This window comes from Ovis aries, chromosome 25 (genome assembly GCF_016772045.2).
Source record: "Ovis aries strain OAR_USU_Benz2616 breed Rambouillet chromosome 25, ARS-UI_Ramb_v3.0, whole genome shotgun sequence".
In the NCBI taxonomy this organism is placed as follows: domain Eukaryota; kingdom Metazoa; phylum Chordata; class Mammalia; order Artiodactyla; family Bovidae; genus Ovis; species Ovis aries.
This window is the reverse complement of record NC_056078.1, coordinates 7,546,306-7,571,633: the sequence shown is the minus strand read 5'-3', so window position 1 is coordinate 7,571,633 and position 25,328 is coordinate 7,546,306. Positions and strand designations below refer to the sequence as shown.

The 25,328-nt window shown below is 43.1% G+C and overlaps 2 protein-coding genes across 20 annotated transcripts in view; one reads left to right on the top strand and one right to left on the bottom strand.

Moving 5' to 3' along the window:
- B3GALNT2 (beta-1,3-N-acetylgalactosaminyltransferase 2) overlaps positions 1–14,988 on the top strand; it is a 62,706-nt gene extending 47,718 nt beyond the window's left edge. For 5 of the 7 annotated variants that reach the window (XM_042240963.2, XM_027962266.3, XM_060406734.1 and 2 more), the window contains 8 exons: positions 1,050–1,160; positions 3,729–3,807; positions 7,454–7,637; positions 9,761–9,886; positions 10,443–10,602; positions 11,268–11,324; positions 12,358–12,516; positions 14,099–14,988. In XM_042240963.2, coding sequence (XP_042096897.1) covers positions 1,050–1,160; positions 3,729–3,807; positions 7,454–7,637; positions 9,761–9,886; positions 10,443–10,602; positions 11,268–11,324; positions 12,358–12,495 — 855 coding nt within the window. In that variant the 3' untranslated portion in view covers positions 12,496–12,516; positions 14,099–14,988. Of the gene's footprint in view, positions 1–1,049; positions 1,161–3,728; positions 3,808–7,453; positions 7,638–9,760; positions 9,887–10,442; positions 10,603–11,267; positions 11,325–12,357 lie in introns of all 7 variants that reach the window. The other 2 variants (XM_027962268.3, XM_060406736.1) reach the window with 2 other exon arrangements.
- Positions 13,601–25,328, bottom strand: part of TBCE (tubulin folding cofactor E) — a 90,947-nt gene continuing 79,219 nt past the window's right edge. For 4 of the 13 annotated variants that reach the window (XM_042240962.2, XM_012104994.5, XM_042240961.2 and 1 more), the window contains 12 exons: positions 24,894–24,993; positions 23,588–23,690; positions 22,061–22,137; positions 20,745–20,840; positions 20,147–20,211; positions 19,990–20,054; positions 19,524–19,676; positions 18,556–18,709; positions 17,124–17,192; positions 16,361–16,420; positions 14,083–14,174; positions 13,601–13,894 (listed from right to left, as the gene is read on the bottom strand). In XM_042240962.2, the coding sequence (XP_042096896.1) occupies positions 13,802–13,894; positions 14,083–14,174; positions 16,361–16,420; positions 17,124–17,192; positions 18,556–18,709; positions 19,524–19,676; positions 19,990–20,054; positions 20,147–20,211; positions 20,745–20,840; positions 22,061–22,137; positions 23,588–23,690; positions 24,894–24,993 (1,127 nt within the window). In that variant the 3' untranslated portion in view covers positions 13,601–13,801. Of the gene's footprint in view, positions 18,710–19,523; positions 19,677–19,989; positions 20,055–20,146; positions 20,212–20,744; positions 20,841–22,060; positions 22,138–23,587; positions 23,691–24,893; positions 24,994–25,328 lie in introns of all 13 variants that reach the window. The other 9 variants (XM_060406731.1, XM_060406729.1, XM_060406730.1 and 6 more) reach the window with 4 other exon arrangements.

Sequence of the window (25,328 nt, the reverse complement as noted above, 5' to 3'; positions counted from 1 at the left end):
AGTTGGCTTAAAGCTCAACATTCAGAAAACGAAGATCATGGCATCTGGTCCCATCACTTCATGAGAAATAGATGGGGAAACAGTGTCAGACTTTGTTTTGGGGGCTCCAAAATCACTGCAGATGGTGACTGCAGCCATGAAATTAAAAGACCCTTACTCCTTGAAAGGAAAGTTATGACCAACCTAGATAGCATATTAAAAAGCAGAGACGTTACTTTGCCAGCAAAGGTCCGTCTATTCAAGGCTGTGGTTTTTCCAGTGGTCATGTATGGATGTGAGAGCTGGACTGTGAAGAAAGCTGAGTGCCGAAGAATTCATGTTTTTGAACTGTGGTGTTGGAGAAGACTCTTGAGAGTCCCTTGGATTGCAAGGAGATCCAACCAGTCCATTCTAAAGGAGATCAGTCCTGGGTGTTCTTTGGAAGGAATGATGCTAAAGCTGAAACTCCAGTACTTTGGCCACCTCATGCGAAGAGTTGACTCACTGGAAAAGACTGTGATGCTGGGAGGGATTGTGGGCAGGAGGAGAAGGGGACGACAGAGGATGAGATGGCTGATGGCATCACTGACTCGATGGACGTGAGTTTGAGTGAACTCCAGGAGTTGGTGATGGACAGGGAGGCCTGGTGTACTGCAATTCATGGGGTCGCAAAGAGTCGGACACAACTGAGCAACTGAACTGAACTGAATGTGTGCCAGTAGGGAGATGTCGGAGTGACTCAGGATGCATTCACTCTGTGGCATTGGTACAAGCCCTTGAAAAAGAGCAGTCGTAGCAGCTGAAGTCACAGAAGGAAATGCCTTTGATGCGGTGGGAAATGACAGAACTGCAGCATGTAAAACTGTCAAAAAGAGGTCTTTGAAAGTGTTGATTTAGATGTGCATAAAAAGACTCCAAGATATACACTAAATGTTACTATTGGTGTGTTAGCGTGCCCAACAAGTTTTAACTGATGTGTCTTAGAAAAATAAACCTTTCCCTAGAAACTTACTGAAGACCGAAATGACAGCAATAAAGAAACTGACTCTGTGTTCATTTTTCTACAAAAGAGCTTTGAAGGTACAATCGTGTGGGAGAGCCAAGACCTCCAAGGCCTTGTGTCAAGGAATCTCCACAAAGTGACAGTCAACGATGGAGGAGGAGTTCTCAGAGTCATCACTGTAAGCCCTTCCTGTTTCATTTTAGGTTGTTTAGCATACCTTAGCATTTTTAAAATCTTAAAATGTTTTTAAGTTTACTTTTACACCAACTCCTATGGAACAATGAATCTTAGGTTTTAGAATGTATGTAATAGAAAGTGTTGTTGAGTCGCCATAGTAAAAGATGAAAAACTCAAATGTTCTATGATTTTATAGCTTCAACCTTCGTAGACAGTTTGCCTTAAGATTAGTGCATTTAGGACGTTTGTTTTATTTCTCGTTGGTTTTTAGGTTAACATCTTTCTAAGTTCACTTACTCAGTAGTAGAGTATTCACAGTCTCACTTAACAGTATGATGTCAGTTACAATACTATAGATAAAAGTATTAGAAAGTAAGACTGAATATTCACTGTCACTTATATTGCTGGTCTTTGTGGTTTTTTCATTTGCCAAATTTTCTTAAAAGTTAAAACAGATTTCTCAGAGTAAGTGTAGGGTGATAAAAAGGTGTAAGCACACTTAAAATGATGAACTTAAAATAAATAAGTAATCATGTGGTATGGTCATAGAATTGTTCTCCTTGAATTCTGGCCTAATGATTAGGAAAGCACTTGGCATTTAAATTCACGGGGTTAGTACATTTCATTAAATATTAACCTGATTCACATAAATGACTCCTTGAATTTGAAATGAAAATCATGAGGTTTGTTATTACACATTCAGAAAGCATTTATTGCATACTCGTTGTGAGGCAAGCACCTTCTTGGGAGACCCATAACTGTCCCCCAGGGGGATTCACAGTCCAGTGAGGGAGACAGGCCTTAGACAGACAGAGCCACACATTCAGGGGTAGTTACAGCCTCAGCCTTGTAGGCCATGTTTAGGATCTCATCCTTGATTATGAAAAGTCCTTTACTTAATATAGTGTTTTATGGATTTGTAGGGGTTTTCCTTATTTTCAAAGCAAGTGCCTTGAATTTCTTGCCTCCTTTTCTGTGTGTGAAACTTAAATATGCAAAACATGACAGAATTCTGTACTATTCAGTTGATTGCACAGAACTCAGTTTACTTCTGAGATTTGGGCTAGATTTAAGGTGAAGATTCACATGATCTGCTTTGGGAATGAGTATGGTTGTGGAGGGCTGTGAAAGCTCAGTCATGACTAACACTTGTGATCCATGGACTATATCCGGCCAGGCTCCTCTATCATGGAATTCTCCAGGCAAGAATACTGGAGTGGGTACCCATTCCCTTCTCCAGGGGATCTTCTCGACACGGGATTCACCCTGGGTTGCCTGCATTGCAGGCAGGTTCTTTACCATCTGAGCCACCAGGAGGCCTTGTGGAGGGTTAACAGTAGCTTAAACACTCAGCTAACTGAAAAAAAAACACACAAAACTGATTGCTTAGGAGCCTATTCTAAGGAACCCATGTGTAAATAAAGGTTTTCATCATAAATGCAGAGCTGGAAGTTTTCCTAAGCCTTGCTCCCTTGCCAGCAAGTAATAACCTCAGGAAATTTTCAAAGGCAAAATAAAAGCCAAGATGTGACATTTTAGACAGAAGTTAATAAAGTACTGTCAAGTTCTAAACAAGCCAAAACAGTATAGTGTGTGCAGTTTTTAAAAAGAAGAAAAAACCAACTCTCCCCCACCCCCCGAAAAAAAGTGTGCAATCTTTTGTGGAATGACAAAGTTTGAAGCAGTAGCATTCACCTCTAGGAATTCTTTCCACATTCAGCTATAAATCATATTCTGAATTAAATGGTGATTGACCTCAGTCACTCCAGAACACTTGTGTCTCCACTGGGCTTAACGCATTAGTTTGTACAGTAGAGGTCTGCTAGAAGGATCTGTTCACAAAAGGACTAGGCAGGCAGTAAGGCCTCTTGATTGGGTGAGTATGTAGAAAAAATGCTGTAAAGCTGCTGACGAATGACAGTCTGATCTAGCCTGCAGCAGCTGGTAGACATGTTAAGTTGGGGTGTAATACCCAAGGTGAAGCCCCTCACTTCAAGCAAGGGCCTTGGGTAACCTGTGAGGTGAAAAGAGGCATATGTCTAAAAACAGCTGCTCCTCCAAAGCCGAGAGGTAGACAGGACTGTTGTTGGCTGTTGGCACAATAATCTCTGGGCACCGTCAACATCATTAGTCAGCAGGGCTCCTCTGGTTCAGCTGTTGGCTTAGGGCTCGTCACTGTATGGTAGCAGACACTTTAAAAATGTGCCTTGTGTGTTTGAACTCATGGGCATTCTCCAAGTACATGATTATAATTTTATTTTTAAGTGTGGGTGTTTCAGGATGTAAAATAACATTGGTTTTGGTAATAATGTTGGTAGCAAGTTCAAGAATATGGGATTCTGTGTAAGCTGGAATTCTGAACACCAGTCTCGAGATTATTGGGTATACCTATCTTGGACACTGTAATAATTAACAATAGCAAAAGTAGAATGCTGATATCCTGATAGCATCTTAGATGGATTCATGCACCATGAAGTCACATTATGAATTTTGCAAAATCAATTTTCAGGCGTAAGGAATGTATTTTTAGTCATGAAGCATCAAGCACTTCTATTCTCGTTTCTTTCAGACTGGGGAGGGTGCCCTGCCTCATGAATTCATGGAAGGTGTGGAGGGAGTTGCAGGTGGTTTTATTTACGCTATTCAGGGTAAGTCAGCCGGTTGAAAGTTGAAAAGCATATTGAATCTCACCTACTTCATCTTCATACTTCAGTCATGAAAGGTAATCTTTTTTCTAGTTATTAAAAATAGTTTTTATTGACAGATAATTCACATACCATATAGCTTATCCTTTTCAAGTGTTTGATTCCAGACTTTTTAGTATATCCTGGATTCTGCTATCATCTCCACTAATTCCAGACCATTTCTATCACCCTCAAAAAGGAGTCGCTGTGTTTGTCTTTGGTGATGCTTCTGGAAATACCCACATTTGTGAACTTCTGAGATTCTGCATCAGTGACCCCTAAGAACAGCTATTGAAGATGCTGTTGGTGGTGGTCACTTGTCCTGAGCATCACTTACGGAACAAAGGCCCGATGGTGGTCCTGTCTGTTTTCTCAGAGCTGTGAGGATCAGGGATTCCTATGAGAGAATTTGAACCCAGCTCCCCTGAAGTCACCCTGAGGTGAAGCAGAGTCCATATTCTGAGAGGCAGTTCTTCAGGGGGACTCCTTTAATGTGCAGGACTGAGGATGGGACAGAACCCTCTATTTGAGGCCACTGTATGTAGTTTGAAGATGGGAATGGGCTGTGGTGCCTTATTTTTCCTCTAGCATCTTTATTTATACAGTGTTCCCTCATAGTATTTATATCACCCCTAAGGGAAAGTCAGAATAGGTACATAGGTTTTGCCCACAAACTTGCCATTAAATATCGAGATATAAAGTTTAGGGATCTTTTAGTCCAGAGATTTTTCATAAAACTATGAGACCACTCTGCCAGGGGTGGTATCAACTTAGCTCACCAGAGACTGGCTAATGGGTCACCTGGGGAAAACTCAGGTCAGGAGGCCAGGTTCATAAAACAGCTCACACTTGGGGGCGGGCACAGGTGTGCACACCATCTGACTCATCGCGACTTTCTTTCTTGTACCAGTTGTGGCAACTCTGTACTGTCAGGAGACTTTAAAACTTGAGGGGCCCTTTAGACTTCTGGCACTGAGCTCTTCTACAGAGAGCAGCTACTGTGCCTTGAACAACTGTTTATCTTAAATTTTCTCTCTGAGGCTAAAGGATTAAGGTTTGGGTGAGAAAAATTCCTTTCAGATAAGAGAGAAATATCTCTCTTTTAGGGTAAAGGAATTAGGAATTTTGGGGTAAAGGAATTAGGAATTAGGAATTTTAGGATAAAGGAATTAGAATGAATAGATTTTACTTCTCATGTACTGGATATATCTGAAAAGCTGACTATAATTTTTTTTTAATCTGAGAATTTATGTGCTGTTTTAAAAGAATCACGTGGTACACAAATTCTCAAATTTTGTTGGGTGTTAGCATCTCTGGCTACGCCCTGCCTCAGGTTAGAAAGTTAAGAATCTTCAGGATTGGAGCTCAGATACCTGTATTTCAACAAGCTTGCTAGATGGATTTGATGCCTCTAAAGTTTGAGAGGCTGTAAACTGTATGATTCTTGTAGATAGCACCTAGACAGATGGTCAGATTTAAAACAGATAGTATACTCAGTTTCCAGATATATGCAATGTAAGCCCAAGTGTACAATCTGTTACTGAAAAAGCCTGTATTTAATTTCTGCTCTTACTACCAACCATTTTCCTATTGCCATAATTTTATAACACTTCTACTTCCCTTCAAGTGTTAAATTGTGTATATTTATCCTTACCTTTAAAGTGACAGGATGTTACAGTAAGAATTGAGAAGGGACCCAGGACCATTTAGGCCTGTGCTTCTCAAAGGGTTGTTTGTGGTCCACCTACATCAAAGTTACAGGAAGTCACAGGTTAGAAATACAAACTCCTGGGCCCCGCTGACTCTCTAGGCTTGAGGCTTAGAAATCTGTATTCCGTAAGCATTCCTGAGAACCACAGACTTAGTCCAGCTCCCCCTTTTACAGATGAGAATGCTGAGGCCCAGAAACGTGCAGTGTGTCCACTATCCCGCAGACAGTGGCAGAGGCGGAGATCAGAAACAGGTCTTCAGCCCGTGCTGCAGTCTGTCTGCAGTTACAGAGCGGAGCACTGAAATGACTTCTCAGTTTCCTTCCCCCACCGCTCAGCCACCCATTGGTCATTTTTCAGAGATTTTCTAAGTTGACAAAATCCTGTGCCAGTGAAAGAATTGCTGCCTTATTTGAGGACAGTCCTTGCACAAATGTGACTAATGATTCATTAGCTTGTGAGATGGTAATTAAGATGTCTTTTAAGCACATTGGTAATCATTTTTATTATGGAATAGCATAGATAATCCAGAAATAGTGCTATTAAGAAACACTCATGTCCTTGTTGCTTAGAACTAATAAATGTTTACATTTTTTCATATTTGCTTTTTTTTTTTTTTGGAGAAATGAAGCATTTCAGATACAGTAGAAGCCCCTCCCTCCTAGGACTTCCTACCCCTGCCCCTCCCGCTCCCCTCAGAGAGGACACCAGTCCTAAAGCTCACGTGCATCCTTCCCAGTCTTAACTATCCTACTCTCTACTACATACGTACGTAACTCCTATAACATACAGCTTTGATTCAAGTATCTCATAATTTATACCTGTAGTATGTATAGCAATTGGCAAAATATGGTTTTTTACCCGGCATTATTTTTTTAGTGCTGTTCCTCTTAACATCCAAGATCAGGTTGATTTTTTAAAAAATTTATTTTATTGAAGTATAGTTGATTTATAATGTGTTAATTTCTGCTGTACAGAAAGTGTTTCAGTTAGATATATATGTGTGTATGTATATAACATATATGCTTCTTTTTCATATTCCCTTCCATTGTGGCTTATCACAGGATATTGAATATAGTCCCTTGTGCTACCCAGCAGGATCTTGTTGTTTTATCTGTTCTATATATAAATAGTTTGCTCTGCTAACCCCAGGCTCCCAGTCTGTCCCACTCTCTCCTCCCTTTCCCTCTTGGCAACCACAGGTCTGTCTTCTATGTCTGCAAATGTTTCTGTTTTGTAAATAATTTCATTTGTACTGTTTTTTAGAGTCTACATATAAGTGATGCTGTGTGGAGCTTGTCGTTTGCTTTCTTACTTCCCTTAGAATGATAATCTCTAGGTCCATCCGTGTTGCTGCAAATGGCTGCATCATTCTTTTTGTGGCTGAGTAGTGTTCCATTGTATATATGTACCATATCTTTACCCCTTCACCTGTCAGTGGACATTAGGTTGTTCCCGTCTTGGCTATTGTGAGGAGTGCTGCTATGCAGGTTAATTTTTTTAACTGCTGTATCCCATTATGTGAATATACCATGATTTAGCCATTCTCTCACTGGTAGGCATTTAGACTGGTTCCATTTTTCACTGTCACAAACAGTGCTGCCATAAATACCCTTGTGAGCGTGTAAAATAACGTCTCTGGGAATGTATCTACAATTGGACTTAGTGAGTCACACAGTCAGACACCTTCAGCCTAACCAGGTGTTGCTGAATTGCTCCCCACAGTGAGCCCCTCGGTTTATCCTCCCACCAACAGTGTGTGGAAACCCTGGCTTCCCTCCCTCAAAATTCCTGCAAACGTTTTCTGTTAGCTTGCCTTGGGAGGAGTATTAGTGTGATGATGTCACAAGTTCTAGGTCTTAAGCTTGCAGCAGCTCTTTTTTCCAACTCTCTCTTTTTAGAAGGCGATGCTCTTTTAAAAACCCTTCATTCTCGCCCTCGAAGACTTCTCGATCACATACATAATCTCCACGAAGAGGATGCCTTACTAAAGGAAGAAAGCAGCCTCTATGATGACATTGTGTTTGTGGATGTTGTCGACACTTACCGAAATGTTCCTGCAAAACTACTGAACTTCTATAGATGGTATGTTCTAAAAATGTTGGGTAGGTGTTGTTTTATTTTTCTTTTGATGTAGAAGCAGTTTATCAATAACATCAAACCACTGAGATTTTTTTTAAACAAACTAACCTAAGAGCCCTGAGCGCCTGCGGTGTGATCTATCATACCCTACTTCTTTGTGAGGACTCATCTTCTGTAATGGGGCCTTCTTGTTTCTCTTAGCAGATCCATAATGTCAGTGCTATTAATCAAAAGCAAGGTAAAAGATGTTTCACTTTGAGTCATTCCTGCGTTTCCATAGTTGTCTGGAGCCAACATTAGGTGAAAATCAGTGAGTTTGAAAGTGGTTTTCATCCCTACTCACCTAATATCTCCAATTTACAGTCACTCACACCCAGGTTACTGATCTGAGTTCTGTTCAGCTGAACATCCACATTGTATTTCTGTTCTGTCCTCCACTCATTGAAAAACTACCTGCCCTGATTCCAAAACCTTTAATAAGATGAAATTCAACAACCCTTAGAGTCTACCATATTGTTACTTCCCAGACCCTCCAGTATTTCTTGGGTCTTGGTTGTAACTCCTTTTAATACCAGCAATAAGTATATAGTAACTTATTAATTGAATATAAGTAGTTGTTAATATTACTAAGTTACTCTAGAGTCTTGTAACTTTCTGTTGAGCCTCTGATACTGTCTACCCTGACTGTAGATGGAAAACCTTCAAACTCTCTCCAGATCAAACACATGAAGTATACTCACATCCTTTGTCTTTTTTTTTTAAACTTTATCAGAGAGCTTGTTGCTTGATGAGCCCCAAAGGCTGTCCCTTCTGTTCCTCTCGGTTGCTCATGGGAAATTACCAACTTCTGGTCCTGAGGGGTAGACAGTTAAATTCATTTATGTCCTTTCATAGCTGGGGCAAGTCAGTATAATTTTGGAGTCCTCTTGTGGTTAGAGGGCAGATATAAATAAGAGTTGGAAGTGTGGGTATGCCCAGAATACCAGGATTAAGTTTGACAGCTGTAGTAAGAAGAACCTTCTTTTCGCTTGAGGCCACTGATGGGGCTCCTGTTGGCGGGGCCAAGGCAAGGACCTAAAGCGGTGAGGAGAGGTAACGGAGGTCCAGGTGGTGGAGATCAGGACTGCGGAGGTCTAGGGCTTTCCATAGGGAGCTGATTCTCAACGGTGGAAGTTCAGGTTTTGTCTTTTCTGCTTGCATATCTCTGTGATCTTAGTCTCTGCCAGGACACTGCAGTGACCTATTAACAAGCTGTGTGTCCAGGCCTGCTTCCCACTCGTCCCCAGGCTACCCTCCACACTGTAAAAGACATCTTTGTTATTCATGCATCTTTATCCAGGGGCTCCATCAGTGTCCTTTATCATGGAAGTTTATTTCTGATTAGCAAGTAAATAGTATGTATATCTTCTGCTGTTAACTGAAAATAAAACTTTAGAAACATCGGGTTATGCTTTCGGTTGTGGAGCTGTTGTTAAAATTCACCATTTTGTGACCTAATGAAACTTCTTCTCCAGACTTCTTTAGTTCTAATTTCTGTCATCTTACTGGTTCTTACTTATCAAGCCTGGGTTTTTTAACAAAGAGGTGCAGGGATTGGCAGTGTGAAATTGAAGAGTCAGTTTTGTCTGTAGTTGCCATTATATACTTTTTAATGTCTAGATAAATGAAATCACCCTCTTGTGCCCTCCAGAAGGTCATCTGTGATGGCTGAATTACTGAAGATCGCTTCTAAGGGAAAAGGTATTTCAGTGTTTCGCTCAGCTTTTTAAACACCATAAAGCGCCTGAGTGTAGTACAGACAGCAGCAGAGGACACATCCTTTTGTGTGCCGCTGTTCTGTGAAAGGCACGTGTGCCCTCACCCTGGGCCTCTTGTTAGGAATGCAAGGGGCAAAGTTCTGCTGCTTAACAGACATGCTGGCCTGACCTGCGCAAGGCCTAAGAAGCGTTTGATTGTACGTTCCGTCTTCTTTTCCATTGTGTTCTTTTCCTTAACACCTTTGCAGGTTGGCCCGGCCCTGCCTGCTGGGCCACTCTGCTAACGTGGCAGCATCCATCTCCCCTGAAGGCAGGTGCTCTTGATATTGGAAGGGTGCCCTGACTTTGTATCCCTCTTTTCGCCAACAGGACTGTGGAAGCAACCAGCTTTGATCTGTTGCTAAAGACGGATGATGACTGTTATATAGACTTGGAAGCTGTTTTTAATAGAATCGCCCTCAAGAATCTGGACGGGCCTAATTTTTGGTGGGGAAAGTAAGTTAAATATTGTTAGCATCAATGTTCGTTTCATGTACTGAGCACATGTAGTTAAAAACTAGGGCTGAGATAGAAATTCCCTGTTAGGCTCCTGAGTTACTATGTTTCATTAATCTACAATTAAAGGGGAAACAACTCTTTTAAATGGAAAATCTCAGGCTAATGTAATGAAGCGGGGAAATTAACGTGACTTTTATCACCGTGCCCTACAAGTACTACTGAAATTAGAAGCTGCTGTTCCTTAAATGTATGATCCATTTCTGAAACCATTTGCTATGTCTCTAAATATGGAGTGGTGATTTATTTTTCATTTATTTTTTTTAATATATCTATGCAAGATGATTCAGAGACTCCATGAGAGAATTTAACATATCAGTCTTCTATATAAAAAACACCACTAGATACTAAATTCCTTAAGACTAAAATAATAACCTCTCTCTTTCCTTGCTCCTATAACCTGTTCCTTTGTAGTGTCAATTAAGGACTCAGGCTTAGCTAGGGGTAGGTACGACCTGCATCCAAGCAACAGAAGCCGGCTCACTTTCAATCTTAGTTTCAGACTGAACTGGGCAGTTGACCGGACCGGGAAGTGGCAGGAGCTAGAGTACCCCAGCCCCGCATACCCCGCTTTTGCATGTGGGTCGGGGTATGTTATCTCCAGGGACATCGTCCACTGGCTGGCTGGCAACTCGGGGAGACTGAAGACCTACCAGGTAATTAAGGACTTCTGACCTAAAAGTCCACTCATTAAGCAGGTGTTTTTTTTTTTTTCAAACTCGACCTAGTATTTCAGCCCTAAAAGCAGAGCAGCTTCCCTTGGGGAATGTATGGTATTCCTTCTATATAGGAATTAGCAGCCCTCAGAGGTTAGGGATATACTTCTATCCCCTAAACCTTGGCTGTAAATTTTATTCCTAAGTCGTCTTTGAACGTACTTCTTAGGTTTTCAGCCTGTATTTAAAGGCATAGTCCCTGAAGGAGTGTAAAGATTGTCTTCAGCGTGCTTAGTCTTCCTTCTTATGAATAAAGCTTTCTTTTTTTTGGCTGATTCTGGTGACAGTGTCAATACAACAGCTCTGCCTGGGTCTTAGATCCCCAGTATCCTTCATACTGCTGGTGCTGGAAGTTTAAGGTCCGTGCACAGAGGGGCTGGCCGCCTGCTTAGTGGGTAGGCTCGCTTCACTGTGGTGTGTATGCTTCATGTTAATAACGACCAGTAGCTTTTACTTTGCGTGTCAGTGTTAAAACATGCTCAGCATTTCATACTAGGTTAGTTAGAGAAGTACAAAGAGTACGTGTGGGAGTGGGTGTGACTCTGTCTTGACCAGTGAGACAGCACTGAAATTTTTCCTTTCTGAACCTTCTGCGGCACGTGTAGGGTGAAGATGTAAGCATGGGCATTTGGATGGCAGCCATAGGACCTAAAAGATACCAGGTGAGCAAGCCTGAGCAGGGCTGGCCGCAGGGCTCGGGAGAGCTAAGTGAGGTTTCTCTTACCCAACCTTGGGCAAAACTGTGAATGGAAAGTCTTCGAGCGTCGTGACAACTGTGCACCTGCTCTGATTCATTATCATTGGCCAGGGTCTCATAAACCAAAAAGGAAGTGTTTTAAATGGAATTCTCCGACCCACAATGAGTAAAGTGTTTATACATTTTTATACATGTCGTTCAATTCTTTGCAGCTATAAAATTTACAGGAGTTGGCTGACTTCAGAACCTGGCCATGAGACAGCCCCACAGAATGAGACTCCAGCAGCGTGCCCACCTAAGTGGGGGCTGTGGTTCCAGGTGCTCAGGGGAGACCCTCCCCAACCCAACTATCAGGGCGGAGATAGAAAGCCTCCCATTTCCTTTAATACCCCTGGAGGTGCTCAGCCATCAGGGCCACAGCTGTCTGGGAAGGAGTCTGATCATTATGTCCCACCTTTTTATGTCCTCGAATTGAATGGAATCTGTACTCTGCAGTATTACTGGAAGCAGAAGCCAGTCGATGGAGCTGGGAAGTAGGCTGGTGGGTGAGAACATGAACTCTGCTAAGATTCCTTTTTAACCCTTCCTACTCAGCCTACCAGCATGAACTTCACTGTAACCTGAAGCGAGTTTCTTCACTCTGTTTCTCATTCATGACAAGGAAATAATTCCTAGCTCACAGGTTATTGTGAGAACTAAACTGGGTAATACCTAGAAAGCCCTGGTACTGTCCCCAGATACCGTAACCGGTTCTCCAGAACACGTGCTGTCGGGCCAGCTTTTCTCCAGTAGCAGAGACGACTCTGCGTTTGTGGCTCTTTGTTCCAGGGTCTCAGGGTCCCTGCCGTGCGCTCGCTCTCCCCGTGCCCCATAAGCTGAGCGGGCTCACACATGTGCTCGTCTTTGAGATGACTGCCACCTCACCGGGCTCTGGAAGTGCCCGTGAACACCCGTTGTGTCTGCAGCAGGGGGTCAGCCTGCATTTTGTGTTCCGACAGGACAGCCTGTGGCTCTGTGAGAAGACCTGTGAACCAGGAATGCTGTCTTCCCCGCAGTACTCTCCGCAGGAGCTCGCGCAGCTGTGGAGACTAAAGGAGCTTTGCGGTGACCCCTGTCGGTGCGAAGGAAGAGGATGAGGTCGATCTGCTGTGTTAAAGGTCAGGGTGGGCGAATGACCGGCTGAGCAGAAGCCTGAGGTTTGGCCGCAGAATATATGGTCTTTCAGGATAATTCTTGGCTGGCACATTCACTTCTCACCAATGTGGTATTCCATGTGGTATTTCTTAACATTTGCACAAAATTTCCTTTTTAAAAAACAACAGATAACTGTAGTACAAGAAAAACTTACTTATATATTGGAAGGTGACTTGAAAAATACCAAATTGTAAAAAAAAAATTCCTCAGTCCTGTTGCGTCATTTTGGTTAAAACTTGGCCTAGTTCAGAAATCTTGAGTATTCTAGTCTGAATTTCAGCCTGGAATGCGGACTAGCTCTGGATAGCTAAGTAGGATAATTACAGGCCCAAAAGAACTCATGCTGTGTGACCTGTGGTCACTTACACCAAAGTGGGGGTTTCCGGAAATCAGGTCAGATTTTATAAAGCTCAATGAAGTGGGCAACCTGAAAAGGAACCACTGTAATTCTCACTTCTGGACTCCGGTTTTAAATTCATTCATTAAGCAGACTAAGTTCCAAGTATTCTTTTGCTGTTTAACGTAAATCCTGAAGATCACAGCTGTATTAATACTCCTTTTTTTAATGCTAAAGTTTTATGAATATAAGTAAAATCATACCTCTCAGGGTTTTAATGCCATAGGAAAGGATATTTCTAAGTAGATGAAACTATTTTGCTTTCTTCCATTGTAAAATGTTTACCTAATATAAGTGAATTTCAATCAGAGCTGGTAATCTTCCTTAGAAAGAATGTATGCTCAGTTTAGGGTTTAACTGTAGGGAAAAGCACATAATTTTTCTAAAAACAGTGTAACAGTGTAATATATAACATATATATGTTATGATCTCTCTGTCAGATATATTACATAGAGGATATGTTTTCTTCAGTTTAAGATTTTCCCAAATCAGCCAAATCATTTTAGTAATCTTTTAAACTAATAGTATAAATAGAGGATCCCATTAATACATCACTAACTTCAGATTTTTAGACTAGTGAGGTTCTATTTAGTACTTATCTTCTCATAATGAAATATAGTTATGAACTATGAAATAAAATCTGAAAATCATTAGTAGGTGCAAAGCCTTTATTATTGCTATTATATACATGCCTAGAAATGTTTTCTTCCCTATGAAAAATACAGCTATTCTATACTTAGAGCAAGTTGTAAACCTCTCTTTTTTTGGAAAGACTTGTCCCAGTACAGCATTTATTTTCAGTGAAACCCAGTCATGATACATGATCAAACCTGACTTTTATTAGTTGGCTGTTACCATCGCACTAGTAGGCAGTCTCCATTTTCCACAGAATAGAACTGTAATGACTGCAGGTCATTTTCTAGTTCAATCTCTTTGCCCGGCATCTAAAATTAGAGCAGAGAGGTGGGGGTGATTAAGACAGACGTGACAAAACACATATGCCCACACACACCCCAACAAAGATACACGGTTTCTATTCAGAATCAAACCCTGTTACGTGAAGACTTAGCTCAACAGTGCGTCAGACTGTGGGAAACTCGGCTTGACTTTGCGTTTTTTTCGGGCAACTTACTTTGGGACTTTCGTAGGACAACAGAAGTTCTGACACAGGAACTTTGAGGAGACGTGACAGCAAGCCTTTCACCTTTTGAACTGTCATGGATTCTGTCGAGGAAAAGAAGAAACATCATCAGTTCTCGCAGGTGACAGCTACCCGTAAGACGAGCTCCCGTGCCAAGACCACACTGGTGATGAGAGCTGCCACTGTCGTCCCCCACCCTGTTTACCCAAGTAAGGACCAGGGGACGGCTTGCCCCGCAACGTGGGCCACCAGACCAGGGCCTCACACCACTTAGGGGCTTGTCTGGGAGGCTGTGGGGAAACGGAGCTGATGTCAGACCTAAGTGCCCTTTGCTGATGACTCTTCATATCATGTCTGTGGTGTTTAATATTTCCTCCTCATTCTGAATAAACCAGAAACCATTCTCAGCACAGAAATAAATGTGAGTGAAATCATTAACTTTTAAAACCTGTGCTTGCTCGCTTAAAGGATGCTGGCGTCAGGTGTGGGCTCAGTGAGGACTTGTGTCCGTCTCTCTGGCCTCGTTTCCTCCTCTGCACAGTGAGGTGTGGAGCCTAATGACCCATGTGCTCCCAGTCCGTGGTCGCTGCGGTATGTGATGTGTGCGGCACACACATCAGGGGCCACTGGGCCCACGGATGTTACCGAATGAGGAAATGCTTTGCTTTGTCCAGAAAACACTATGAACTTCTTTCCAAAGATGGGCTGTGGTAAATATTGGATATTCTGATTATGAGAAATAGTTTTTCTGAAGCTTTAGCTGGAGGTACAGCAATAGTGTGTTCCTACAGATATCACATGTATTCAGAAAAATATTTTTCTATCAAACATTTTTGTAAAAGCTGTGTCTCTATGCAACTTGTGATAATAAATGTTATCTTTATTTTAGAATAAAAACTTGCCTTTTCTTGTTTATGTATTGAATACAGACACTAAATGGACATTTATAATGTCGATTAACATAGTTTGCTCTTTTATTTGTGATATGTGATAATCTTGTCCTTTCAAAGGGTTTAGGTGGACTGGCTTTCCTTGTTCAGAGGGTGGTTAGTGATGGCTTAATAACTCCGACTGCTGAGTTTAGAGAATATACGACTCAGATTTAAGTTGCTTATAGCATAATTATTACATATAATTTCTCCAGATTAATCTGTTAATTCTACTTGAAGGTGAATAAAGCTCAGCCCATAAACACGGTGAGTGTTCCAGGAGAAAGGACGGCCCCTATTAGATGAACACAGACCTAATAAGAGCATTCCTGCAAGTTGACTTCATGTAAAAGAAGGAAAAATGCAAACATGTGCAAAATCAATTATATTAACAAAACGGTCGAGTCCTCTTTCACTTGTCTGTTCCCATTTTAGGGTCCTTACTGGCAGTATTTTAACTTGAAAACAGAAAAATGAAGGGGAACCACTAATTTTAATTCAGCATTATGTAACAGTAGCAAAATTACATGTCACAGGAATAGAAACTGGGTTGCTAGTAAGGAAGAATGGAGCAATACTGGTAAGTTGCCATTAGATGATGGTTTTCAGTCGTAAAGGTACTTCTTTGGGCACAACAAAAGCCCTCCATAAGGAATACCAGGATAACCTTGTTTTATTTGATAAAAATGAATTTAAAAATCAGTGTGAATTCACTGCACTGACAGGCAAATAGAAAGGTATTTCACTAGAGTCATTTACGATATTTTACTTCTTTAAATCCTCACTGTGCTAAATTTAAGCTGTTTATATTCTAGTATTTAACTGTGAATCAAGTTTAATCTTAAGAGTCAGACTATTTCTCTTTTGGGTGAAAAGTAAGTTACACTGATCTTTTGACAGAAAACTATTTCAAATGTGTCCATTAAGCAGTGTCCACGAGCTGTCTCTGTAGGGGCTCCTGACTGGTAAGGAGTAGCAAGCACTCAAGCCAATGCCACTGTTTCTTCCGCCCAGAAAGGCCCCCAGAGCAGTCTTGTGAGAACTAGCCAGCAGAGGGCCTCTGGGTAAAGAAGTAACCACACATGCGGGCTCCTGATTCTAACAAAACTGTTTTCTAGACAAGCCAAGAAGTTACGGGAGACTCGAACTTTTTGGCGGGGAGGCGTGCACAGGAGGAGTAGGTTTAGCATGATCAGTTGTATTTTAGAATGTAGAAGACTGGTGAACACCTACAAGCTATAAAAGCCCTCACTCTGAATGAACTGTTTTACTTCCAGCTGCCTCATGGGAGGGCCAGCGATTCAAAAGCAGAAAGAGGGGTGAGAGACATTTATTCTTACCCGGCAATTGTTTCTCTATGACTTTCTGATCAAGTTGATTGGGATATTTTATCTTCAGTGCTTGAAAGTAAAAAGATTAACTGACATTAATTGAGCCCTGCTGGAGGAAGGGTTTAAATCATACACATATTAACAACAGTGACCAAAGAATGCAGCTCAAATCCCACTAAAGGAACAGGACTTACTGATGTTTAAAATTCCTTCTATTACTACTTCACTGAATTACGGCAACAAAAATAGCTGGACCAACATTCTGCTGCTTTCCCTTTTCCCTTAAGTACTTCTTTCCTGACAGTTACCTAGGTTTTTAAGTTCACGAATTTCCAAGTCACAGTTCAACTCACTATTCAGATACTTCCTACATTTATAACACTGTTAAAGCATGGGGTTTGCTAACATGTTCAACATTAGAATTTAGGTTTATTTGAGATCATTTCTTTAAAAATTAAAGTGCCTATCTAGGTATTTACTTAAGAGAAACAAACAGTCCTTATTAGGTCATCTTCAGGGCTTCCTCGTGGTTCAGCTGGTAAAGAATCCACCTGCAGTGTGGGAGACCTGCGTTCCAACCCTGGGCTGGGAAAATCTTGTGGAGAAGGGAACAGCTCCCCACTCCAGTATTCCAGCCTGGAGAATTCCATGGACTGTATAATCCATGTGGTCGCAGAGAGTCAGACATGACTGAGCGACTTTCACTCATCACCATCTGTGTTAGCATCTAAGGACTCGAATATAAATAAGCAGTCTTTGAATGTGTCCTTACTTAGTAACTGGTTTTTGAGCAAAAATGGTTGTTGTGTTTTCAGTTCCCCATCTTCAGGTGCACCGTATTCTGTTTAAGAAGAAATGAAAAAGAAGGAGGATAAACCAAAAGGCCACTCGGCGGGGGGGGCCGGGGTGGGAAGAAATGTATAGGGAAGTGTCAACCTAGCCTTTTCTTTTCCCAGGATGAACCCAGCTGCGGCTGGGATGGGAACCTGGGCTCTGCTTCCTTTTATCTGGTTACTTGGTTACTGTATTTTTTGGAGGGAAGGACAGACGGCAACCGCTTCCAAGCCTGGAACCCTCCTGCCATCTGCGTGCCGCGTCACTAGTCCTGGGAGACACCATCCCGAGAGACTGGTGAGATGAGGCTGTGCCTGCAGGTACTTAGATGCAAAATTTCACCTTTGGTCACAGTTCCTGTCCTTCTGGGTTCTGAGAAAAACTCCACTCCGGGCACTGTCACCGGTTTCAGCCAGTATGCGCAGTGCTGGCTTGGGTGCTCAGAACTACCACTGGAACCCAGGTACACTGCCAGGAAAAGCAGCCTCTATGCAAGGCAGAAAGAGGAGGAGGAGGGACTGCCGTCCACCTTTGGCCAGACCACGGCAGGAAGGGAGACCTGAGCCATACCCGCAGGGCAGCTTTAGATTCTTTGCCTCCCTGCCCCTGAGTGATTCAGAATTCACCTTAAGTGGCCAGGAAGTCGGGCCAGCTAATGGAGTAATTTGAAAGCAATTCCCACAGGCAGCTTTTCTTCCTCAAAGATGTTTCAGCCTGAAGCGTTTATGCAGTGAGCTCATATTAGGAAAGATATAAAAGAGAAATTGCATAAACGTGAAATTTGGAATAAAAAGTCAAAACAAAATGGAAAGTACATCAGGGACAAGGAGCCCTGGAGTCAGAGCATCAGTCCAGGGGGCCAGGCTGGAGCAGGTCAGAAAGCGCCTTGCCCACCAGGTGCCAGGATGGGCTAGCGCTCAGGAAGACAGCGTGCAACTCACAAACGTTAGAATCACCCGCAGAGCTTCAAAGAATACCAGTGCCTAGGCTCCACGTTAAATGCTCTTCATTAAAAACTCGCCAGGGTTGGAATGACCTGGAGTCCTTCCTGCCCTTCCTAAAAGGAGGAAGTGGTACCCACCTCCTGAAACTGAAAGCTGGGTGAGTACGTGAAGAGACGAGCTTTTGGTGAAGAGCTGCTCTCCCCTCCTCCCCCGCTGAGGTGCTGCAGGTGTGCTGTAGGTGTATCTTCTCTAAAGACAGCTGTTTAATTATCTGCTCCCCACGAGCTGCAGGAGCCCCTCTTGTCCATTTAGCTGCCCAATGGAGAAGAGCAACAACACGGAGGACCTCCTCTAACACCCACGGGAAACCCTGTCCCAGTGGGGATCCCCCAAGCCCAGGCGAGGGCCCTGGCACACAGGACGTACTGAGGCAGAGTGCCTGGTATCTAGGATGGGCTGCAAGAAATTCCTCGTTTGGCCTGTTTTTCTCTGGATCCTGATGTCCCCCGGCTTTTTTCCATTCATTTCCAAATGCTTTTCGGTAATCGAGCTCAGCCCCACGTCTCTCTTCTGGTTCAACCTACAGGGATGTGAGAAAAAAAGCAAATCTATTGAAGCATTTTTCTAATATGTGTGTCTGGCACCCTATCCTTCTCCACTGCTACTGCTGCTAAGTCGCTTCAGTCGTGTCCGACTCTGTGCGACCCCATAGACGGCAGCCCACCAGGCTCCCCCATCCCTGGGATTCTCCAGGCAAGAACGCTGGAGCGGGTTGCCATTTCCTTCTCCAATGCATGAAAGTGAAGTGAAAGTGAAGTCGCTCAGTCGTGCCCGACTCTAGTGACCCCATGGACTGCAGCCCACCAGGCTCCTCCGTCCATGGGATTTTCCAGGCAAAACTACTGGAGTACCCGGAGAGAATAATCAAACTGAGGCAACGAGACAAATTTCTACCTTTCCTTTGTAACATTCACAGATCCACGAGTTTATTCAGAAAGAACAACGATCTCCATTTTATCCTTTTCTTCATGAGTGTATCTGCCCACGAACCAGTTTCTGGGCGGTGTCTGCCTGAGGCCCGAGGCCACACCATGAGGTTGTTGGGCTGGAGTAGCTGACTTCTGAGAGAGTACCTAGTATTCCACTGCCCAACCCTGCTCAAGTGACAATAAATTGGACTGGAGCAGCTGAACAGTGGTTTCCCCTGCAGGTATCTGAGTGTAACCCCACCTGCTAGGCCAGAAAGAACTGCCACAACGCAAGTGCACACGGGTAATACCATTTGAAGGAAACGATACCTGACTGCCTTTACGATCCTCAGCTCCAACGTCTCTTTACACTGGACCATTTCGTTTGCAGTTTAAGAAATACCTCCCCAGGACACTGGCACTCACCGCACACTTGTTCAGGGTCCTCAGCTGACCAATCCTGGCGATGATGAACTGCCGTGTGGTCTGGGCGTCTTTGCTGCCTTCAGTCAGGGGGTTTCTCGTGCAGGACAGCGCATGCAGACTCTGCAACTTATCCAGCTCGTTCATAAAGGACCACTGAAATCCCAAACACATGAAGATAAACATGTTTCAGGCTAACTTTTCAACAGATTATTTGAACCAGGAACAGAAAAGCAAGCAAGTTCCATCGGAGATAAGGAATTTCATCCCACAGTGAGCCCCCACCAGGAAGACGACGTACTTTACAACTGTGCCGTGGAAACTGACGTATGGGTTTATATGAGGAGTTTCACTCTGAGGAAGTGTTTCTCTTTCAACTTAAAATACTCCTTAAGAGCAGGAGCCTACAAACAGCATCCTAAAAGCGGAAATAGGTAATGCAGTGCCCGCGTTCTGAAGATACGCTTACCTGCGCTATCTGATTGTCATTTAGTACCAGGTACTGCAAGGAAGGAAACATGGAGGTTTTGCACCCTAGAAGAAAGAGAATTAAGTTACACAGCAGAAGGGAGAGAGCGCTGAAGGGTGGGGTGCCGGGGGAGGGGTGACTGAATAATCTTGGGTACCAATTCCTGCGTCCGGAAAATGTATAGAAGAAATTCCAATGTCAGAGAGGATTAGTTGTTCTAATCTGAAATGTAAAAACATTCAATTTGATTACACAGAACAATATGAAATGCCACTGTGCTATCCGAGGAGACTAGATCTGTACATTTTCTCCTGCACCCTAGCTTTTCATCCTGTGTGTGATGCTGGGGAACCATGAGGTCCAGGGTAGGGCACACAGAGCAGCTTGCTGTGCCATTCTGCTGGATTCCGAGTCATCAAAACAACACCTGGTGCCTCCTGCTGTGCTCGCTGCTAAATGGGTTTCGGGAAAGAGACACAGACTGCCCCACGCTTACTGAATGAAAACTTTGGTATCAGCATCAGGGCCAAAATACTCATCCTTCGAGTATCACAGGACGGGCATAGACTACACTGTACGTGGTTCACAAGTCATTTAATGAATTCAAATAAAAATTTCGCAAAGGCAATTAACTGAATTTGGGATTTCCATCCTCACTGTCTCATATTTCCACTGAGAAACCATATACAGCATAGGATCCGTTCACTAAAAATCTACGCAATTCTACTGTAACGGGCGTTTTAGGAGCAGGTTACCTGGGCAGATACGCTATTAGAAACAGCTGGTTTTCATCAATTGATTGATTAGAGGAAAGGTCTAACAACTTCACTGTCTGTAGAACATCAGTTGGCCTGTATGGGAGATAAAAATTTTTTCACACAGATTTGTTTTCAAAGATACAGCCTTAAAATACCTGGCTGTGGTGGTAAGGAGCGATCAGGGGTGTGGGGGTGGGGTGGGAGGCAAGTGTATGATATGAAAGGCCCCATAAAGGATCCTGGTGGTGATGGGAGTGTCCTGATCTTGACCGGGCCGGTGTCCTAGCTCTGATACTGAACACAGCTCTGCAAGCCGCTGCCAGTGGGAGAAATGGGAATGGGTACAGGTGACCTCTGGCCACTATTTCTTATAAATGTATGTGAATCCAAAATTAAGAGTTTTTTTTAAAAAAACTGTGTCTATATAATAAATAATCATTCTGAACAGTAATTTCATTCATTTGAGTCCTTGGAGAATTTGCTATAAACTTGTCCATGTTTATTTTACACATTAATGATATCAACAAGAGAGGAGGATTAGGCGACAACCTATTTAACTGACAGAAGAGAACAAGCTTTCTTTACATACAGGGTCATCCCGAGGTATCCCTGGGGAATTAGTTCCAGGACCCCTGAGGATGCTAAGTCCCTTATATAAAATGACACAGTCTATGCCTATAACCTACATATATTGTCCATATATTGTAAATCACCTGTAGAGTACTTAAAACACCTAATACAATGTAAACAGTTCCAGTGCACGGCAAATTCAAGTATGGCTTTTAAGGGACTCTGAAATTTTTTTTTTCCTGAGTATTTTCGATCTGTGGTTGGTTGGATCTGTGGACGCAAAACGGGGGGTCTGGAGGGCTGTACAGTGACCTTGAACAGATAACGCTAATTTAAAATCCATTATTTAATCCTTACAGGTCATCCTACAGAACTTCCACTTAGAAATTACATATGTTTATGTAAAACTAATACAATTCAAAGCTTAAAAATGTTTAACTTAAAACTTTTACTCTGAAGGGGTCTCCTCAATTAGAACCTCTAGTGAAGTCTGAGTTGACAGTCTAATTTGGGGGGGCAATGAATAGTAATTGTTTTTCTTATTTGAAAATTCTTCTAAAAATTAGGTATAAATAGGAGCATTTATTTATTCAGAATGACTGATGTACAGCTACTTCTCAGAGAATGTGATTACATCTCTACTCTTGATGTTTGGAAAAACTAGTATTTCAATAAATATGTGTTTTGAACTAAAAATAGAATGGCTAAATGGTGACAGATGCATTGATGTAAACCCTGGTTACCTTTCCGAAATGACGATATTGTTAGACTCAAGGTACAGTTTCTCAAGGACAGGCCAGCCAGAAGCACAGCAGAGCACCTGAGGGGAAACTCAAGTCAGGGTGAAGAGGCCTCAGTCCCCCGTGTGTTTATTACTAGAACTTCCACATGAATTCAGTTTGGCTCCTGTTTTAGAAATAAATGCCTTTGGACATTTTGTTACAGATTCTGTCTCAGGCCAGGAGCGCCGGTTGCTGCTACTACCACTGCTAAGTCGCTTCAGTCGTATCTGACTGTGCGACCCCATAGATGGCAGCCCACCAGGCTCCCCCGTCCCTGGGATTCTCCAGGCAAGAACACTGGAGTGGGTTGCCATTTCCTTCTCCAATGCGTGAAAGTGAAGTCGCTCAGTCATGTCCGACTCTTAGTGACCCCACGGACTGCAGCACACCAGGCTCTTCTGCCCCTGGGATTTTCCAGGCAAGAGTACTGGAGTGGGGTGCCATTGCCTTCTCCGAGGAGTGCTGGTGGACAGCTGATAAAACTATGGTGTTAAGGGGCAGAGCTTCAATAGCATGGGAGCACACACTCCGGGCACCCGGAACCCATCAGGGTAGGCATCCGCCCATCATCCGGGCATATCCTGACCTGTACAAAGCGGAACTGGAGATGGTAACTTAACACATTCTCATTACTGGATACAGTTCACTTAACCAACAGAAGGAAACTGATGTTAAACACCTTTCCTCACGTCTCGATGCCAACCTGGGCTTATAGAGAATGTGCTAATGGGACAAACTCTCCGTAACTATGTTCACAGTTTCTCACTGGACGCCGACTGCTACCTCCACTGTGCCCTCCTTCCTGTTCTGCATGGAGAAGCCCTCAGGGAAGAAGTCAGGTGGTGGAGGGACGGGCGGCCCAAGGGCAAGGCCACTCGTCTCTCCAGAGGTCCCCTGGCGGGGCGTCACCGATGCACACTGCACCCATCCGCCCCTGGTTTGAAACCGCAGTGTTCTCGGTGTGTGGAGTCAGTCGACCTCTGACCGAGCCGAGCAGTACCAGATCTAGACTGCAGAGGCGGCCCGGCCCAGGACTCAGAGTCCGCTTTCAAACCCAGCTGGGTACCTGAGCAGTGGCTTCAAGGAGCTGAACCCCAAACAAGAAAAGGGTATGAGAACCTTTCTGTGGCTCGGCCTCAGCCCTAAGAACACTCGCGGGGAAATTCGGGCAGCTGAAAGGCTTTTCAAAGCTTGGCATGCACTTCGTGCAGACTGCTCAGGAGACACCAGAACTAACCAGAAGAGCCAAGAAAGAGGGCAGATTCAGAGACAGAAAATTCTACTAACTACGAGGATTTTGTAACCCCTTTCTGTTAGGCTGTTTAAAAGAACCTTATTATCTGGATAATAGGATGATTAAAATGAAGCCACCGCTGGGCTTCACTCCCTCATTTAACCAAGAATTTAAAACTACTTATTACTAGGTAAAAAGCAAAGAGTCAGACACAGCTGAGCAACTGAACACCAAAACCAAAGATACATAATTACCTCTGCCCATGTTATGCCTGTCCGGTTAAGGACTAAAACCTTCAGCATAGAAAATGCTCCGGTTGGAGAAGGTGAGCTCGAGGGAAACGTTAGTTTATTTTCACTGTGTAGAAGAAAAGACATGATGAGCTTATTATTGTGACAGAGGAGGCCCAACTGAGATGGTCACTGGCGACAGTTTGGGATTTAACATGAGGGGTCTGGTTTGTTTCAACCTTAAATCGCAATTATATTAAAAACAAAATGTTTCAAGACTACCTAATTTTTAATAGTTACAATGCACAGTTCACTGGTATCTGACATGAAAAGGTGTGTTCATAGGGTTAGGCTGCCAGGTGAGGCTGCAGATTATCTGAAACACGAGGCTCGGGGATCAATCTGTGAGGTCAGCTGCTGTTCTGGATGCTGTAAAATCCAGTCCTGCTCTCGAGAGTCTTACAGGTACGCTGGACTGTGAGCTAGAATTTTGCGTCTGAACAGAGCCTGCTGTCAGTGCGGACGAAATAAATTGCTGCCCTTCAAGTTCCCTCTCAAGATCCGAATCTCAGAAGCTACCCCACATCTTTTTTCAGAAGGTGCCCCATATCGTGGTCATTTTTGAAGGACAATATCATTTAATAAAGCACACTAACCCTTATTTCTAGAAGAGGTGATACCATGGGTCAAAATATACTCTTTGCTCTGTTTGGAAGAATAATTAATTTAGGCCTGTCTATCTGCTCTGCGGAACCTGCCTGTCAGGTACAGCTCACCTGTATGTGTGAGGCTGGCTTAGATGTGAAAGGGGGAGCCTGGCTGAGCCCTTGGAAAGTTGGCTCCTGAGATTAAAACTAATCAGATACTCAAGAAGCCTTGGCAAACATTAGTAAAATACAGAGCTCAGTGAAAAGCCCTTATCAGAAGTGAATTAAACAGTGCCTCCACTGAAATAACTCATTCCTAAAGCAGTTAAAGGCTAGAGGGTTCAGAATGAACAAGCACTTTTAATCACATCTCCTTCTCCCCAGTTAAATAACAAGGTACCCAGATGGCCCATCTTATGGGCTTGTGAAAAAACATGAAGACCTTCCAGTTCAACATGGTAACCTAATGTTCCATCTAATCAAAAGTAAAACACATTCCCTATTAATGAATCGCCTCATGTGACCATTTAAAAAACTAAAATCAAAGGATATTAAAGAATACATTAAACATCAATAAATTCAACTCGGCTGTCCTTCCCTTCACTCCCGCAGAGATGCTGTGAAGGAGCAGGAGAGGTTAGGACTTCATAATCATGTGCAGTTAGGCAACCACCAGTTCATACCTGAGGTTGAGGACTTCTAGGTGCTTGAGCTGATTGGCAATATCTATAACTTCTTCCCATGACGACAACAGATTCTTTGACAAATCGATGCTTCTAATATCTAAATGCACGTGCTAAGAAACAGTAATATGGAAAGATGCAGAAGAGGACAGTTGTTACCTTGGTTCTGGAACTTGGGATTTTTGCCTTTTCACTTTACGCTTTCTAGTCGGCTTGAAATTTTTTTCATGAACACATACTACTTTTACCCCTTTTTAATCATCTAGGTGTTCATCTAGAAACTAAAAGGTTCACTGTCACATACTGCATGCTTGAGGCAGACGCAGTCGAGTGAGTGGGAACCAAATGTCGTTAACAATGATCCATTCCAGCATTATTCCCCCATCAAAGTAACAAAAAAGGAAAAGACCCAACAGAGATGGTAATTCATCTGTC